Genomic DNA, 20,053 nt, shown 5'->3' with positions numbered 1-20,053 from the left:
AATACATCATCCCATTAAGCAAAATGATGAACCAAAGATACTCGAGTACCCTAAATATATGAATCATTTCATGGTCACATGTGTTAGGGTCATCAATTCGGGGGTCAACACAATGGAGCATTTTTATTCATTGGATTTTCTTAATCTTTATAAGCAACACACATTGTGGGAGACACGCCACATATTCACCAAAAACCTGAAGGTGATAGGTGTCTGGATTCTCTCACTTATAAATGCTCAACTCTCCACTTTTCTAATCAATGTGAGACTTTCCCGCACTTTGATTCTCAAAGTTCTTAATTCACACTTTCTTTTTATCAACATTCTCCCTCAAGTGTGATTTTATCCACAATGCTCCCCCTTAAGCAAAAACTCTCGTATCCACATACACTTGTACCATCATTGACACTCTTCAACGAGACACCTCCTATTCACCACTTGTGAGGAGTACTTTAGATACAAGGAATTCAGTCATTCACTCGAACCAAAGGCTTCTGATACCACTGTTAGGGTCATCAATTCGGGGGTCAACACGAGGGAACATTTTTATTTATTTAGGAATTTTCTCTTAATGGGAAACACACCCTGTAATAACACATCACATATTCACCAAAAACCTTAAGGTGATAGGTGTGTGAGTTCTCTCACTTATAAATGTTCAAGTCTTCACTTTTCTAATCAATGTGGGACTTCCCCACACTTTATTTCTCAAAGTTCTTAACTCATTGAATGCAGATAATGAAACACTTTAGTGATAAGAAAACATTTAATACTTTGTCCCCCACTACTTTTTCATTTGACTCCAAGCATTTCAGTTCTAAGTCGCATCAGACCACATCCTTGGAGTCCAACCAAAATCACTTAAGACTTCACCGACTCTCTTAGTGTCCGACAAAGCCTTACGGGGCAACTGTTCTGGGTGTGCCAAAGACCCAAATAGCTAAGATCAAATTCATCTCAAATCCACTCCATTTGCCCAAAGATATAAAAGTCACACGAAAAATATGGTACATTCTCTGATCTCCAATCTTCACTATACTCATCTTGAATCTTAAATTGACTTGGATGTGGGAGTATTAATCTTGCAGCTCTACCCTGCACCCGCGTTTCGAAGATCAACACCATCAATTAAAGATATTCGACTCATCAACTACATGAAATTCAAAATCCTGATCAAAATAATTTCCATTCGTTTTTAGTAGTTGTATTTATAAAAAATATTTTATTTTGTTGTTATTTTTAAAACTCAATACAATATTAATTATTAATTTATCAATAATATTCTGATATTTATCTAGAGAAAAAATAATTAATTATACTTAAAATAAAAACTCTACTAATTGTTTTTGTATATATAAAAAACGAAGAAGAAAAATATTTCCTCTATTTTTTATTCGTTATTTTGTTATTGCATGAATTTTTTTATATTTAAAGTGAATAATAAATATTTAAATATATAATAAAAATAAAATTAACGATCTATTAATATGATAGAATGAATAACTTAGTACCAAATATTTATTAAAAGTGAAAAATAATAAAAATAGTAAGAAAATAATATTGATACACATCCAAAAATCAATAAATACATGTATCTAAATGGGTTTTCAAAAATAGGAAATAACTGGTGGCTCTTCATAATCTCTAACCATTAACGAATAACCAACCAATAACCATTTGTATTGATAAGAAACAAATTTACTTTAATATGCATTGAATAATTAATATGTTTAGACGTTATATAATTTAGATAGATTATATTGAATGAATCTAAATAATAAACTTTTTGTCATAAATATAATGTATGGACTAATTACTCCAATTTAAAAGGATGAAAGATGGACAATAAGTCAACATCAGTAATGAAAAATAATACTAATAAAAATCATAAGAAAATGTGGCTGATAAACATGGCTAATTATGATAATTGAATTAATTTCAGATTTATTAAAATGTGAAAAAAATTGTGAAGAATCCACAAAAGCTTACAAAAGAACAAAAAAGTTGTTACAAATATAATTATTCAAAAATCGTCAAATATAATTACTCATTTGAATTTTTTTTGTCTTAATCATAAATCAATTTTTAAATCATTAAATATATTTCCTGTTTTATTTAAATAATTTTTAATTAATAACTATAAACATATTGAATATAAAAAACTATAATTAATTATATATAAATTCAAATTATAGTTTAAGTATATTATATATAAAATGAGCTTATACTTAGAAACAAATGTAATACTCACTCCATTTCTATTTATAAGATTTTATGACACATTTTAGAAAAATTAACAAATGTTATTATGTACGTATGTTTTATGATTATTTATTATTAAATTATTATTCATTTATTAATATATTTAATTTAACTTTTATTTTTCAAGAAAAATTATAATACTAATATACATTATTAATATAATTTTTTTAATTGTTAGTGTATCACAACCACTATATTAATAATTATAATATCATAAATAATTATCCAAAATCTTTATATAGTATAGAGTCAAATTCGGTGACATATATAATAAACTTCCATCTTCAATCATTTTTTATAAAATAGAAATGAATTCAATTTAAAGTTAATTCTTATTTTATATCTATCTAGATGGATGTGATAGATTTCACACATACGTCAACCATATTATATATATATATATATATATATATATATATATATATATATATATATATATATATATATATATATATATATATATATATATATATATATATATATATATATATATATATATAACATTAGATTTAAGCATTTTCATGAAAACCTTATTACTATTATTTATTTTATAAAGTCACTTTATTTTCTGTCATGGTTTCGGAACCCGCCTTTAAAGAAGACTATGCCCTTATCCGCAATGATATGATAGGTTCTTCCATCCTTTTGTTTATAATCCTCCTTGTCCTCCTTCACACTTGCTTCTACCTCCGCCATTTTCGTCACCGCAGTCTACGTTCTACAAATTCTCTTACGGCTCCCACGTTCAGAGAACAACGTCTTGACACTTCCGTTCTCAAATCCCTTCCCATCTTCACTTACTCTTCCTCTGCCACCCGCTTTACTCTTCACGACCGTGCTATATGTTTGTCGGAGTATACCGACGGCGATGAATGTCGAACGCTCCCAAACTGTAACCATGTTTTTCATTCCTACTGTATCGACGCGTGGTTTGCTTCTCACTCTAATTGCCCTCTCTGCCGAGGTTTGGTCCAACCGGTAACGGTTGAGTCTAAAATTGAATTGGGTTCTGTTTCGGGTTCAGAAGAACCGGGTGAGGGTAGTTCGTATTTACCTGAACCGATTGGGTGTCCGAGAAGGCCGTTTAGAGTAATTGTTGAGTTGTCACCCGAGGTTTATACCCGAGGATAATGTGTTTAGAGGCTGGTTGAAGTGGCTTTGGTTATTGTTTGAGTTTCAGTTTTGGATTTTGTGTAATCTCATAAGATAATGAGATGGTTATTGACCCAAAAATATCCGTCACTTGTGAGAATTATATACGTGTTTATTTGAGTGTTTATTTGATGTGTATCGAATTTTATTTCAAATCTCAACAAGTAACACCATAAGTTATTAGTTTAACTTTTTTGGTAGAGTCACTATTTATATTGGATGTATTTACGGTAAAGTTCGATAAACACAAAATTGAACACCCATTACAGATATCACTGCGATTGTGATATTTTTTCAAGTTTTAGTTTTTCAATTTACCAACACAGACTATTTTATTTATACAGTGTCTATCAAGCATAACTATTTTACCGTGGAGATAATTTAAATAATATTAAAAAACAATTTAATTGATATACATTGTTATTTTATAATTTTATATATAATTAAAATTATGTTTAAATATTATACTATTTTATATATTTTTTATAATATATTTACACTATATAATCAATTATATTCTTACGATATAAATAATCTATTATATTTTAATTATATACTATATTTTCTTTGCTTTTAATATAAGGTTTTAAAAAAATTTATATAATTTAAAAATATGATAATTATTATATAAAAAAGAAATTATAAAATGTTTTATAAAATTATTATTCATTAATAAATCATTATATTTAAAAATAATATACTATCTATACACTGCCATATTATGTTGAAGTGAAAATTATTCGACATATCTTAATATAATTTAAGAAAAGATACTATATTATTTAAAAAATATGTTTAGTAGTATATTATAGATATGGGGACAATTAAATTATTAGTGGGGACACTGATCGCTCGACTGGGTGAGTCGAGAATGGGATACAAACTGCAAGTGCACAGTTCTATCGTGTAGTTTTAAAAGATATCGATCCCACAGGGACTTATGAATCGATATACCGTTATCTAAAGTTACTACGTAAATCTAAGGTGAAGATGTTTGATTGTTTGGGGAAAAACTAAGAGCTAAACTAATGTCTAGATTAAATATTAATAAAACGGATATCGGTATGTAATTCGTCAAAACTAGGGAATCAAGTCTTTGTCGGTTTCTTGGTTTTAAAATGAATCGTTTCGGTTAACTTTATTGGTTAAAGGTTCTATCTCAAACTCTCGCTCTGTTGAATAAACCATGATTTTATATTAATGTTGCTGTCACTTATAATTAAGTCAAAAACCATATTTTGAAAACAATAAAGTTGCAGAAACTCTTTTTAAGAAAATACTGACCGTTTTAAACACCCTTATCTCAAACTCTCGCTCTGTTGACTTAGGTTATATAATTAAATCCAAATGCTTAACTCTCGTCCTCACATTCAATCTTTAAAAATACTTTTTGGAAAAGGTCAGAATTTAATTAACTCTAAAACTTGCTCTCGCCCTGATCTAGAATTAATGCCTAACTTACACTGTCCAGTTAAAATCTCAAACTCTCGCTCTATTGATTTTAACTTCTTTATGTCTTTTACTTTTGTAAAAAATCTTGTTATTAAACCTGTAAGTTGAGACCATAAAAAGATTGATTTTGATTTTAAGTTTAGATAGACCGACTCAGTCTCGATCCCTTATTCTGCTTACTTTACATACCGATACCTAGGCAAATTAGCCAGACATGCTAAATAAACAAGAATTTATATCATGCATAAACAGACTCATTCCAGGCAGGCAATATGAATAAACAATAGAATAAAACATAAAAAATTAAATAACAATTAAAGAACCTGAATGCGTAATACAATGGTCTTGAACACTCCACCACAAGCCGGTAGGATTTGTTCTTCGATTCTTCAATTAAGCAGTAAAATAAATCAAGGAAATAAAACTCGAATATAACGTAAGGTTAAATCCGGTATAAAGTTGCACAGTAGTTTCCGGTGTAGAAACTATTATGCGAAAAATATCTAAAAGCTAAAAACGGGAAAGATAAATTGCAAGGGAAAAGAGAAAGTAAAGCTTGCAAAAGAAATAAATAAAATGAACAATGCTGGAAAGGAAGAAAAATAAGCAAAGGCGTGAAAGGAAAATTTGGCAGAGCTTTCGCAAAACTGAGCGTGCAAAAACTCCCCCGTTCGGCAAAGAGAGGAGATGGCTATTTATAATAGCCTTGGTAACTGCCTTGCGTTTCCTACGAGTCTTCAGCATGGCTAAATACACGGCTTGGGAATAGGACACGAAGTCCTCAACGTTACTTCCATTCTTCTGAGAGCGTAACTTGCGCCAAAAAGCTAGTGGACTGGTGTGACGCTCGTCACACCATGTGTGACGTCCGTCACAAGGCTACTTCGCGTGACGCTCGTCACAACCCTTGTGACGCCCGTCACAGGGGCAACGTGCGCTTTCTTTTGGGCTGGGCTTGGTCTTGGTTATTTGTTTCCTTTTTATTGCTTTTTACACCTCCTTTTCTTCCTTTTTTCACTTTTGCTTCAAAATGGGTACCTGATGTAAATAGAAAAGAAATACTGCATAATATCTGATAAAATGGGATAAATTAAAGTAAATGATAATATAATCTAATTAAATTAAGTCTTAAAATGTGATATAATTTCATGTTATCAAACTCCCCCATACTTAAATCTTTGCTTGTCCTCAAGCAAAATTTAGTATAGAACTTGTTAAAAGTTTTAGCTAGGTGAAATTTCAAAGCACACCTCAATTCGTACTAGGTTGCGAATGGATTTTTGTTTAAGAGGATTTGAGTTTAATCTTGACATCAACAACTACCGTTACAACTTAGATAACCCTATTTTTATGCCAATCAGTTTCAAGTACCCTATGATAGCTATCCTGGTTCCTTTAGTCTTATTTTACCCGTTTTCATTCTAGCGAAATCACATTAAGCCCTTTATCTTTTCGCGCACATAGTGGAGTAACCGGTTAGTGATTATGATCCGCTTTTAGCTAGAAGTTCTGGTACATAAGTCGGATAACTTCATTATTCAGTCCATTGCAAATTGCGGGGGATCGGACCGTAGTCCGCCCTACCAAGTTCAGTACCAGATTCCTACTGAACCAACTCATAATGGATCTTTCGTATTGTGCTTTTGCATGATCTGCAACCTTTAGATTAAATGATCTGGTAAGGATCACCTAATTTAATTAGTGCATTTCTTGATATATTTATATATTTTAGGTTACTTTGGGGATCATTCACTTATATTCATCGGCTCTCCACGTAGTTTGCTATTAAGATGGTGCTGACTTCTGTATAAACTACTTGGGGTTGCCATAGAACTAAAAGTTCAAGGAATTGGTATAATAGGTACTTATCCTGATCTAACATATTGAGGTTCTCAGAGCGTTGTTACGGTAATGGTTTTGTTTTGATCTCACTCAAGTTTTATAAAGTAAGCAACCTTTATACTTATTGGGTGTGTTAAAATTTTTGTTATGGCTCAGGAAATTGAGGGGAATAGATAATAGAAAATTTTCACACTTAGGAACTTAACTTAAAATAAATATATATTATAATAATTTTTTTTTTTTTTTTTTTTCATAATAAGAAAGGGAAATAACAATGAAAGGGAAAATAACATACTTGAAAAAAAAATGAGAATGGAAAGAATATTGTTTCCCCCCCCATACTTAAACTAAACATTGTCCTCAATGTTTTAAGGAAATGAAATACAAGATGGAAAGGAAAAAGAAAATAACAACTAAGGCTGCCTTCCGCCTCTGGTTCTTGGACCTGGTGATCTTTGACGTATGTCTAAGTTGTCGAACCTGTTGAACAATTCAGTAAACCGCTGGTCGGTTATGGCATTCCGAGCGTCCTGTTGCTGTTGCATTTGACGCATCATCTGCATCATCTCTGTATTCTGTGCCTGCATACCATCGATAGCATCCATAATGTCATCGTTGGTCGCAGGCCTTCGTCGTCGACGACGTTGGGAGGATGGGCCGGCTGCATTACTGGAAGGGTTTAGCGGGACTGATTGTTGTGTTGGCGGATGATCACCTTGTTCCATTTCTTCAAACTCATCTGTTTGCTGGTTTGTTTGTGAAGGCTCGGTGGTTTCAGGAGCGCTAAGATCGTAGAGGTGGCGGTCGGGGTTTGTGACATCAGTTAGGGTGGTATTGGGTAGCACAACACTCGGGACTGCTTGATTGTTCACCATAAGATAATAGCCTCCGCCTACTCTGTTTTTAATCAGGCGGCTGGAGCGGCAATAGCTGATATCCATAGACAGGGGAGGTAGGGATTCTAAAGTTTGGAGTTTATCCCCTAGGTTCAGGCCAAGTGCTATGGAGGTTATTAATCCACCAATTATAAAGGGTTGCCGGCCTCTAGCACATAAGGTGCGGATATGATGAAAGAGAAAAGAGGCGGCGTTTACCTTAGTATCCGGTTCGAAAACGCACTGGAGGAAAAATAACTCCTTCGAGTTAACCTTACTGTTGTTTGGTCTTCCAAAAAGTGTGTTTTGCAGGATACGGAGAAAATAACGGATGGTGGGGTTATGGATGTGGGAGAGAAGGAGTTCTTCCCAGTTGTAGGTATTTATACCGGAAATTTTCTTAAAAAGATCGAAAACTAGAACTGTGTTCCAGTTTGAGGTTGGAGGGATTCTGGCATGCAGCAGACCTTCTGTGGGAAATTGTAGCATGGCACTCAATTGGCGTTGGGTTAGAGAGTACTCGGTGTTAAACATACGGAAGGTTGCCGTACCGGTTAGAAATTCACCTTCACCGGCGGGAGTGGTGTAGTCGTAAGAACTTAGGAATTCTAAGGTTAGGGAAGGGTAGGTGGGTTGGTTATGGGTGCAAAGGAAGGTTAAATCGGCTTTACGGAGCATCCACTCGATACCTTGGAGTAAGCCCAATTGTTGTAAACAAGTTAAATCGGGGTACCTGGTGGGGGCGACGCCTCGCTGTTGGAAGCGCTCGAATTGCTCTTGCTGATAGTTGTCATCTCCGGATCGGAAGATGATATTTCCGAAATTTTGATTTCCCGCCATTGTGATGAATTTTTGAAGGGATGATTTGGAAAGGAAAAGAAGTGTGTTTGATATGAGAGAATTGTTTTGTGGTGAATGAAGGAAGTTTTGGTAGGTATTTATAGGAGAAGGATTGGAAGGTAGAAAGAAAAAGTGGTTGAAAAGTAATTAAGTGTGGTAAATGAAAAATGAATGGGGAATGTAAAAAAATTAAAGTGTAACGTTCGTCTCCAACGGCTCCTTAACGTTCACTTGTCTGAAGGGTGTTACGCTCGTCACAGGGGTGTGACGTTCGTAACAGGCGTTTTGCGTGCCGTTCGTCATGGAGTGTGTGACGCTCGTCACACCTCCTTTTTGGCAAGGCTTCAGTGGCGCTTCACAGAATTACTTTGGTAGCGTATTTTAATGTTTCATGTTGCTTATGATCATTTTTAGTATGCAATTTTAATGCATTGTGCACGCTTACTTGCTTTGTATAATAATAATAGTAGGTAACAACAGTAGAACATAATAGCCATTGCATAATAAAATTAATTAAACAGCTTCAATAAAAATGATCATAATGTATTACAGGGAAGGAAAATAATGAAATGAAATAGAAATAAACATGAATTCAAACAACATTAATGAAAAAAATCTAGCCTAAAACTAAATAACTTAGAAAGAAATATAACTAAATTCCATCTATCTTCGGATCTCTGGCCGGAGGAGCAAAAGAGTTAACATGATGCCGTAACATACGTAACTGACTTGCCGTTCTGCTCATGCATTCTAGGATTTCAAGTCTCAAGTTATGGAAATCTTCCCTGAGGGCGTCTTGCTCTGACATCAAGGCTTCAATGACTGTTTTAATATCTGTTCCTGGCATATGATGTCGGAGATCAGGCATGACTGATTCTTCGGTCAGGACAGGCTGAGGGGGAGGATCAATATCATAGTAGCCGGAAGGTGTCTGAGGGTCAGATTCAGCAAGAGAGATATGGTCAACATAGTGCTCATAGTCGTCACAAATCTCATAATCCTGGATGGATTCAGTGGATCCAGCCGGAGTTGGGGTTTCATTCAGGTTATAGAGCCAGTTCCTTTGATTATGAACACTAGTTCTAGGATCGGGCATGGTGAATAGGCAGAGAACCTGGTTATCAATAATAAGCTCGAACTCATCAGACCCTATGTTTGCTATAAACATAGTGTTGAAGAGGAAGGGTATACTCATAGTAGTAATGCCACAAAAAGGGTTAAGGTCAAGCATAGGCTGACGTAGTCCAATAGCATTACCTATCATAGTGATCAAACCGCCTATTCTAATGGGTGCTCGCTCATCCTGGATAAGGTGGTCCAAATTAGCTAACATAAAAGTAGCACCGTTTACTGGACGGTTCTGGGAAGCACAAAATATGATGAAGAGTTCATCACGTGAAACTGAAGTACTATTTGGCTTCTTCCCAAATAAAGTGTGGGTCAGGATCTTATGGAAATAGCGAAAAGCCGGGTTATGTATGTTTCCAGAGAGAAACTCATGTTCTTCGGGCTCATCATTTCCAGTCAGCTTACCCCAAAAGTGTTCAAGCTCTCTATATTCAAAAAGTTCTTCCTGGCTTACAGTGAATGTATCAAAGGAGGTAGGAAAACCCAAAAGGTTGGTGAAGTCTCTAATATTAAATTGGTACTCCATATTGAACATTCTGAACTGGATAAAACCTCTGCTAATTCCTTTTCCATGGCTAGGTAGATAGATTAATGAACTAAGGAATTCTAGTGTGAGTCTCCGGTAGGTGGTGAAATGTCTCAGGATAGGGGAGGTCTCCCATCCTATCTGATTCAGCAAAAACAGGACACTCTGTCTCAGTCCAAGGGCAGTCATAGCCCAATCATCAGCATATAAACTAGGTAGCATCTCTCTAGCGGCTAGTTCTTCAAACTTTCGTTTCTGAGCCATTCCTCTGAACTTGATACCCATACGATCAAAATGTCCCATCTGGTTAGTGTTAACTAGAGAAAAGAAACATGAGTTTAAGTCAGGATTTGGCCAAATGCCGAAAGAAGAAAAGAATTATTATTATTATATATAGATATATTTTTTTTCTTTTTGAATAAATCAATAATGAATACTAAATAGAAATTAAAAGAATAATTAAGAGAAAAATAGAGAAATGATAATAATAATAGAATAATAAAATAACAGATTAATTTGTGGGTTGTCTCCCACTAAGCGCTTTGTTTAAATGTCGCAAGCTCGACAAAGAAACTGTTAAATATAGTCTATGAGTCCTGGGGGCGTTTCGTCTAAGTGTAGAATTTGCGAATCCTCGTTGGTTTCCGCATAGTGATAATGTTTCAGACGTTGCCCGTTTACGGTGAACGGTTCTGTAGATTGTCCTTTTATTTCTACCGCTCCACTGGGAAAGATTTTAGTGATATGAAAAGGTCCTGACCATCTGGATCGTAGTTTTCCCGGGAATAACTTTAGTCTAGAGTTAAATAAAAGTACTGCGTCGCCTTGCTTGAAGACTTTCCTTGATATACGCTTGTCATGCCATTGTTTTGTTCTTTCTTTATAGATTTTGGCATTTTCATAGGCGTCTCTTCTGAGTTCCTCTAATTCGTTTATGTCAAGGATTCTCTTTTCACCGGCGGCTTTATAATTCAAATTTAAATTTCTAATAGCCCAATAGGCTTTATGTTCTAATTCTACCGGGAGGTGACAGGATTTTCCATAAATGAGCTTAAATGGGGTCGTCCCTATGGGAGTTTTATAAGCAGTTCGGTATGCCCATAAAGCTTCTGGTAATTTCAATGACCAATCTTTCCTTGAAGTGGCGACCGTTTTTTCTAGTATTTGCTTGATTTCTCTGTTAGATACTTCCACTTGTCCACTGGTTTGAGGGTGGTAAGGTGTTGCTATCCTATGTCTCACTCCATATTTAAGTAGTAGTTTTTCGAGTACCTTGGATATAAAGTGTGATCCACCATCACTGACTACTATTCTTGGGATGCCAAATCTCGGAAATATTATATTTTTAAAGAGTCTAGTTACTACTCGGGTGTCATTTGTTGGAGAAGCTATAGCTTCGATCCATTTTGATACGTAGTCAACTGCCACGAGTATGTATTTGTTACCGAAAGAGGATGGAAAGGGTCCCATGAAGTCTATCCCCCACACGTCAAAAATCTCTACTTCCAAAATACCTTTTTGTGGCATCTCGTCACGTCTAGATATGTTTCCCGTGCGTTGACATCTGTCACACTCCTTAATAGCCGCATGTACGTCCTTCCATATAGTTGGCCAATAAAAGCCAACTTGTAGGATTTTAGAGCAGGTCTTGGATGTACTTGTGTGACCACCATAAGGCGCAGAGTGACAGTGTTGGATTATATTTTCTACCTCTTCTTCGGGTATACATCGACGGAAAATACCATCGGGGCCTCTTTTGAAAAGTAAGGGATCATCCCAGTAATAGTGTTTTATGTCGTGGAAGAATCGTTTCTTCTGCTGGTAAGATAAAGTAGGTGGAACTATTCCGGCAGCTAAATAATTGACTAGATCAGCGTACCATGGTATGACAGATATAGCTAAGGTGGTTTCTACTTGCATGTCGGAGTTGTTCTCTTCCAAAGTAGCTATGAGTTTATCATACGAGAAATCATCATTAATGGATGTTCTTTCTGGTTCAAGGTTCTCAAGTCTAGAGAGGTGGTCTGCTACTACGTTTTCAGTTCCTTTCTTGTCCTTGATTTCTAAGTCGAATTCTTGTAGTAACAAGATCCATCTTAGGAGTCTAGGTTTAGCATCCTTTTTTGTTAAAAGGTACCTGATAGCAGCGTGATCAGTGTAAACTATTATTTTGGCTCCTACCAGGTAAGAACGAAATTTATCTAGCGCAAATACCACTGCTAGGAGTTCTTTCTCGGTTGTGGCATAATTCATCTGCGCTTCATCCAGGGTTCTGCTAGCGTAATATATAACGTGAAGCTTTTTATCCTTTCTTTGTCCTAAAACAGCACCTACAGCATAATCACTGGCATCGCACATTATTTCGAATGGTTCATTCCAGTCTGGTGTCTGCATAATGGGTGCGGAGATCAATGCTTGTTTAAGAGTTTGAAATGCTTTTAAACAGTTATCGTCGAATATGAATTCAACATCTTTCATCAACAGTCCGGTTAAGGGTTTAGTTATCTTAGAGAAGTCTTTGATGAATCGTCGGTAAAAACCGGCGTGTCCTAGAAAGCTTCGTACTTCTCTCACGGTTCTTGGGGGTTGAAGATTTTCGATTACCTCTATTTTGGCTTTGTCTACTTCAATTCCTCTGTTCGAGATGATGTGTCCTAAAACAATTCCTTCTTGTACCATAAAGTGGCACTTTTCCCAATTAAGTACTAAGTTTACTTTTACACATCGTTCAAGAACTCTTTCCAGGTTTTCAAGGCATTCTTCGAAACTTTGTCCGTATACAGAAAAGTCATCCATGAATACTTCCATGATGTTTTCGAGAAAGTCGGCGAATATTGCCATCATGCATCTTTGAAAAGTTGCAGGGGCATTACACAGACCAAACGGCATTCGTCTATACGCGAAGGTACCAAAAGGGCATGTGAATGTTGTCTTTTCTTGGTCATCAGGGTGAATTGGTATTTGAAAGAAGCCTGAATAACCGTCTAAATAACAGAAATGTGAATGTTTAGCTAATCGTTCTAACATTTGGTCAATGAATGGTAAAGGGAAATGATCTTTTCGGGTTGCTTTGTTTAGTTTCCTATAGTCAATGCACATTCTCCATCCCGATTCGATTCGTTTAGTTATAGTTTCTCCTTTTTCGTTTTCAATAACGGTTATGCCTCCTTTCTTGGGTACAACGTGTACAGGACTAACCCATTTGCTGTCAGATATAGGATATATAATACCTGCTTCTAATAACTTGGTTATTTCTTTCTTTACTACCTCACTTAGGATCGGATTTAGTCTTCTCTGGTGTTCCCTAGAGGTTTTACAGTCTTCTTCTAACATGATGCGGTGCATACAAATAGAAGGGCTTATTCCTTTAAGATCGGTGATGTGGTATCCTAGTGCAGTTGGATATTTTCTTAAGATATGTAGGAGTTTTTCTGTTTCGAGTCTTCCTAGATCTGCATTAACTATCACAGGTCGTTCAAGTTCTAAGTCTAGGAATTCATATCTCAGATTTTTGGGAAGTGTTTTCAAATCAGGGGTTGGTTTGTTAAGACACTGCGTAGGATCTGGTGTTATTGCTAGGCATTGTTTAGATTTGTCCTCTAAAAGATAGTCTGATGGTTTGTCTTCTCCTGACTCTGCTTCTTTTATGCATTCATCGATGATATCCATGAAGTAACATGTATCTTCTATTGCAGGTGCTTTCAAGAATTGGGAAAGAATGAATTCAATTTTTTCTTCACCTACTTCGAAGGTGAGTCGTCCTCGTTTTACGTCTATGATTGCACCGGCAGTTGCTAAGAATGGTCTTCCTAGTATAATAGGTGTCGTATCATCTTCTCTAATGTCCATAATTGTGAAGTCAGTGGGAATGTAAAACTGACCTATGCGTACGGGAACGTTTTCAAGGATTCCTACAGGATATTTGATGGAACGATCTGCTAATTGCACAGACATTTTGGTCGGTCTTAATTCTCCCATCTCCAGTTTCTTACATATGGATAAGGGCATAACGCTAATTCCGGCTCCTAAATCGCATAAGGCTTTGTCGATGACAAATTTTCCTATGTGACAGGGTATAGAGAAGCTACCCGGATCCTTGAGTTTAGGGGGCATGTTTTGGATTATAGCGCTACATTCGGCAGGGAGTGTAACGGTTTCGCTATCCTCAAGTTTCCTCTTATTAGAAAGAATTTCTTTTAAGAATTTAGCATATGAGGGCATCTGCGTAATAGCTTCGGTAAACGGAATTGTAACGTTTAATTGTTTAAGGAGATCAACAAATTTTCTAAATTGGCCTACATCTTTGGTTTTAACAAGCCTTTGAGGGTAAGGTATAGGTGGTTTGTAAGGTGGTGGAGGTACATAAGGTTCCTTCTTTTCTAGGGTTTCCTTATTACTCTCTTCCTTTTCCTTAGGTTCACTTTCCTCAGTTGATTTCTTAGGGTTTTGGTTTTCTATCCTTGGGTCAGACGGTCCTTCCACTTCCGTTCCACTTCTCAATATAATTGCATGAGCTTGGCTTCTCGGATTGGGTTGGGGCTGTCCAGGGAATGTACCAGTTGGTGCAGCGGTAGGTGCTTGTTGTTGAGCTACTTGAGATATTTGCGTTTCCAGCATTTTGTTATGGGTAGCCAAGGCATCTACTTTGCTTGCGAGTTGTTTAAGTTGTTCGCCAGTGTGTATGTTCTGGTTTAAGAAATCTTTATTGGTTTGTTGTTGGGAAGCTATAAAGTTTTCCATCATGATTTCCAAGTTGGATTTTCTAGGGGTATTATTGTTAGGATTCGGTTTCTGATATCCTGGAGGTATAGATGGGGCTTGATTTGGAGACTGTCCAGGCGCGTATAAAGCATTATTACTCTTATATGAGAAGTTTGGATGGTTCTTCCAATTTGGATTATAGGTATTCGAATAGGGGCTTCCTTGAGCATAGTTTACTTGCTCTGTTTGGATTTCAGTCAAGAGTTGACATTCCGCAGGAGTGTGGCCTTGGATTCCACAGACCTCGCAATTCTGAGTTATGGCAACCACGACTGCTGGAGGCGATACGTTTAAACTTTCAATCTTCTGGACCAAAGCATCCACTTTTGCATTGACGTGATCAAGGTTACTTATCTCGTACATGCCAGTTTTCGGTTGAGGTTTTTCCACTGTTGTTCGTTCGGTTCCCCACTGATAGTGGTTTTGGGCCATGCTCTCGATAAGCTGGTAAGCATCAGCATAAGGTTTGTTCATTAGTGCACCACCTGCAGCGGCGTCTATTGTTAACCTTGTATTGTATAAGAGACCATTATAAAATGTGTGAATTACTAACCAGTCTTCCAAACCATGGTGTGGGCAAAGTCTCATCATGTCTTTGTATCTTTCCCATGCTTCGAAAAGAGACTCGTTGTCTTTCTGTTTAAATCCGTTTATCTGGGCTCTTAACATAGCTGTTTTGCTTGGTGGAAAATATCGGGCAAGAAAAACTTTCTTCAACTCGTTCCATGTGGTGACTGAGTTGGAAGGAAGAGATTGAAGCCATCTTCTAGCGCTATCTCTTAATGAGAAAGGAAAAAGACGAAGTCGAATTGCCTCTGAAGTGACACCATTAGCTTTAACAGTATCAGCGTATTGGACAAATACGGATAAATGAAGGTTTGGATCTTCGGTAAGATTTCCAGAGAATTGGTTCTGTTGCACAGCCTGCAACAACGAAGGTTTAAGTTCAAAGTTGTTTGCTTCGATTGCGGGCGGAGCAATACTTGAATGCGGTTCATCTTGCGATGGAGCGGCGTAATCTCTAAGAGCACGAGCTGGTTCTGCCATCTCGGTTAAAGAAAGAAAATCTTTGAGATCAGGAAGGTCTATAGGAGGGAGATTGTTTTCAGCACGATATTCCCGAATTCGTCGTAAGACTCGGAGATATAGTTCTATATCGTTGATTCGTAAATAGAGCGGTTCGCCTTGAGAGCGAGTGCGTGGCATACAAATCAACGAAAGAAAGAAAATAGAAGAAAAAGAAACCTTAGTCTCTACAGCGTAACGGAAGAGTTACGATATCGATTGAATAAAAGTCCCCGGCAACGGCGCCAAAAACTTGATCGCTCGACTGGGTGAGTCGAGAATGGGATACAAACTGCAAGTGCACAGTTCTATCGCGTAGTTTTAAAAGATATCGATCCCACAGGGACTTATGAATCGATATACCGTTATCTAAAGTTACTACGTAAATCTAAGGTGAAGATGTTTGATTGTTTGGGGAAAAACTAAGAGCTAAACTAATGTCTAGATTAAATATTAATAAAACGGATATCGGTATGTAATTCGTCAAAACTAGGGAATCAAGTCTTTGTCGGTTTCTTGGTTTTAAAATGAATCGTTTCGGTTAACTTTATTGGTTAAAGGTTCTATCTCAAACTCTCGCTCTGTTGAATAAACCATGATTTTATATTAATGTTGCTGTCACTTATAATTAAGTCAAAAACCATATTTTGAAAACAATAAAGTTGCAGAAACTCTTTTTAAGAAAATACTGACCGTTTTAAACACCCTTATCTCAAACTCTCGCTCTGTTGACTTAGGTTATATAATTAAATCCAAATGCTTAACTCTCGTCCTCACATTCAATCTTTAAAAATACTTTTTGGAAAAGGTCAGAATTTAATTAACTCTAAAACTTGCTCTCGCCCTGATCTAGAATTAATGCCTAACTTACACTGTCCAGTTAAAATCTCAAACTCTCGCTCTATTGATTTTAACTTCTTTATGTCTTTTACTTTTGTAAAAAATCTTGTTATTAAACCTGTAAGTTGAGACCATAAAAAGATTGATTTTGATTTTAAGTTTAGATAGACCGACTCAGTCTCGATCCCTTATTCTGCTTACTTTACATACCGATACCTAGGCAAATTAGCCAGACATGCTAAATAAACAAGAATTTATATCATGCATAAACAGACTCATTCCAGGCAGGCAATATGAATAAACAATAGAATAAAACATAAAAAATTAAATAACAATTAAAGAACCTGAATGCGTAATACAATGGTCTTGAACACTCCACCACAAGCCGGTAGGATTTGTTCTTCGATTCTTCAATTAAGCAGTAAAATAAATCAAGGAAATAAAACTCGAATATAACGTAAGGTTAAATCCGGTATAAAGTTGCACAGTAGTTTCCGGTGTAGAAACTATTATGCGAAAAATATCTAAAAGCTAAAAACGGGAAAGATAAATTGCAAGGGAAAAGAGAAAGTAAAGCTTGCAAAAGAAATAAATAAAATGAACAATGCTGGAAAGGAAGAAAAATAAGCAAAGGCGTGAAAGGAAAATTTGGCAGAGCTTTCGCAAAACTGAGCGTGCAAAAACTCCCCCGTTCGGCAAAGAGAGGAGATGGCTATTTATAATAGCCTTGGTAACTGCCTTGCGTTTCCTACGAGTCTTCAGCATGGCTAAATACACGGCTTGGGAATAGGACACGAAGTCCTCAACGTTACTTCCATTCTTCTGAGAGCGTAACTTGCGCCAAAAAGCTAGTGGACTGGTGTGACGCTCGTCACACCATGTGTGACGTCCGTCACAAGGCTACTTCGCGTGACGCTCGTCACAACCCTTGTGACGCCCGTCACAGGGGCAACGTGCGCTTTCTTTTGGGCTGGGCTTGGTCTTGGTTATTTGTTTCCTTTTTATTGCTTTTTACACCTCCTTTTCTTCCTTTTTTCACTTTTGCTTCAAAATGGGTACCTGATGTAAATAGAAAAGAAATACTGCATAATATCTGATAAAATGGGATAAATTAAAGTAAATGATAATATAATCTAATTAAATTAAGTCTTAAAATGTGATATAATTTCATGTTATCAGACACTTGCCCACACTTTGGTATATCTACCGCCTTCTCTTGCATCTAGACTAAAATGCTTATTAATATGTGTTCAAATAACATATCTTATATTTAATTTTCTCTCGCTTTAAAATTAAAAAAAGTCTGAAATGATTGGTGAAATTGTAAAATGAGCTCTTTATTAGATGTGTAATTAACTTAAAAGTTAGAAGTTAATTATAAGATGATTAAATAATTATCTAATTTTATATGTGGTTATTACTAGCTTTATTCGAGGTTATTAATTAGTAGTATATAATACATGTTTGTAATCACAGCTCATATAGATCAATTGAAAAGAAACTCTCTCTCTTCACTCTAATTTCATATATCATCTTTATTTCAATTACTTGTGTATTTCATATATCATCTTTATGTCAATTACCTTCAATAGAAAATGGAAGCACAAGTTCAATCCAAACTTCCATCAATAGAAGTTGGTACTAGAGCACCGGTTCAATCCAAACTTCCATCAATAGAAAATGAAAGCACAAGCAATAATCAATTTCCTGCAAATTTACCTGTGTTTAAAAGGGGACATTATGATAGATGGTGCATACAAATGAATGTCATATTTAGATTTTAAGATGCTTGAAATCGTGAATGGTGGGTTCTCAATGTGGGAAGCCAATGCAACAGAAGCGTAAAAGACTGGTCATTGCAAATTGAGCAAAGAATATGGAAAAGGCATGTTATTGATCCATCAATATGTGGATCCAAGCATCTTTAAGAAGATCATAAAAGAAGAAACAACTAAGGGTGCATGGGATACACCTACGGATCAAGAAGACGTATGAAGGTGATGAGAAATTGAAGAAAGTGAGGTTGTAATCTTTGAAGAAACAATATGAGAATACATAGATGAATGATGATGAAGAAATTGCATAATTATTTTTAAGACGGGTGTTGTTGACCGATCAAATGAAATCTTGTGGAGAGAAGGTAACTGAATTGTAGGGGATTAATGGAATGTACATTCCATCTCCCAAAATGAATGAATGATCTTAACTTGGTAAAAGTCCTCCTTTGTCCAATTTGTGTTTGATTCATTCCCTTTCCCTCTTCATCTCATTCCCCTTCTCTATGCATTCATGTCATGGACCTATGATATCTTAATATCCTAAGGCTAGTTGATTGCAAAATCAACATAAGTATGAATGAGATTAGGTCCCCCACTTTGCATATTCTTTTTGTGTGTGGTATGTTTCATGAGCATAGTTCATCATACTATATCTCTAACATGCATTAACACCAAAATTCTATTGCCCGACTGTCGCTCCCCAGGATTTCCCGAATCTAGGTACAAACGCGAAAAGAGGCGGCGTGGAAAAGAAAGAAAAGAGTCGCCAGCTATGTACTTTTATCCCAAACGAAGGGAAAGGTAGTACTGCATAACCTAGAGGGAACGGATAAAACAAAGTCTCGAACCAAAGAAACTGGGTAAGGGGGCCGGTTTCGTGAAGGGAAGGTTATCGCACCCCTTCACGTCTGTGGTACTCCACAGGATCCACGATTGCTAGTTATGTCTAAAGTGTGTGTAAAAATCCTATATGCAATGCAAAAGAAAGAAAATCAAAGTAGGGAAAACAAAGAGTTATTGCTTGCACAGGCCCTACCCTGCTGCATACGTATCTCAAGAAGGATTGAGAATCAGAGCACCGTAGCTCGGCTAACCTATTTCTATTTGTTTTGTGTTTTTTAAATGGACGACGTCACTACGCAATCTACCGGATGCTCGACCTTTGGAGACTTACTCACCTGTAGTAGAAGGAGTTAACGTGTCCTTAAGAAAAGAAAATCAAAGAGTTTGTTTGTGTTTTAGGATGCTCATGCAAGAAAGGAAGTCCTAGACGAAGGAACCGTGCTACCTTAATTGACATGCAAACGAGAGACTGTACGAAGTCTAGCAAACCTATGGGGATACAATAAGCGGGTCTCAAAAGAGAACAAAAACTGGAAATGGAATGCCAATCAATGGGCTTACATCCAACTCCAAAACGAACGGGAAACAGAAAGCCAATCGCTGGTCTTACATCTAACTCCATAAAACAGGAAACAGATAGCCAATCAATGGTCTTACATCTGACTCCTCAAACAAACAAACATGCATGA

General features: G+C 36.2%; 1 protein-coding gene and 1 pseudogene across 1 annotated transcript; both read left to right on the top strand.

The window, feature by feature from the left end:
- The first annotated feature begins 2,835 nt into the window (after positions 1–2,835).
- Positions 2,836–3,402, top strand: LOC127129750 (RING-H2 finger protein ATL64-like). The gene has a single exon (XM_051058875.1). It carries the CDS (start codon positions 2,836–2,838, stop codon positions 3,391–3,393), a length of 558 nt encoding a protein of 185 aa, XP_050914832.1. The 3' UTR covers positions 3,394–3,402.
- Positions 3,403–15,400: 11,998 nt separating this feature from the next.
- Positions 15,401–15,500, top strand: LOC127133752 (uncharacterized; annotated as a pseudogene).
- Positions 15,501–20,053: the final 4,553 nt, after the last annotated feature.

Source organism: Lathyrus oleraceus, chromosome 3, assembly GCF_024323335.1.
Source record: "Lathyrus oleraceus cultivar Zhongwan6 chromosome 3, CAAS_Psat_ZW6_1.0, whole genome shotgun sequence".
Taxonomy (NCBI): Eukaryota; Viridiplantae; Streptophyta; class Magnoliopsida; order Fabales; family Fabaceae; genus Lathyrus; species Lathyrus oleraceus.
This window is presented reverse-complemented; position numbering and strand designations above follow the sequence as displayed.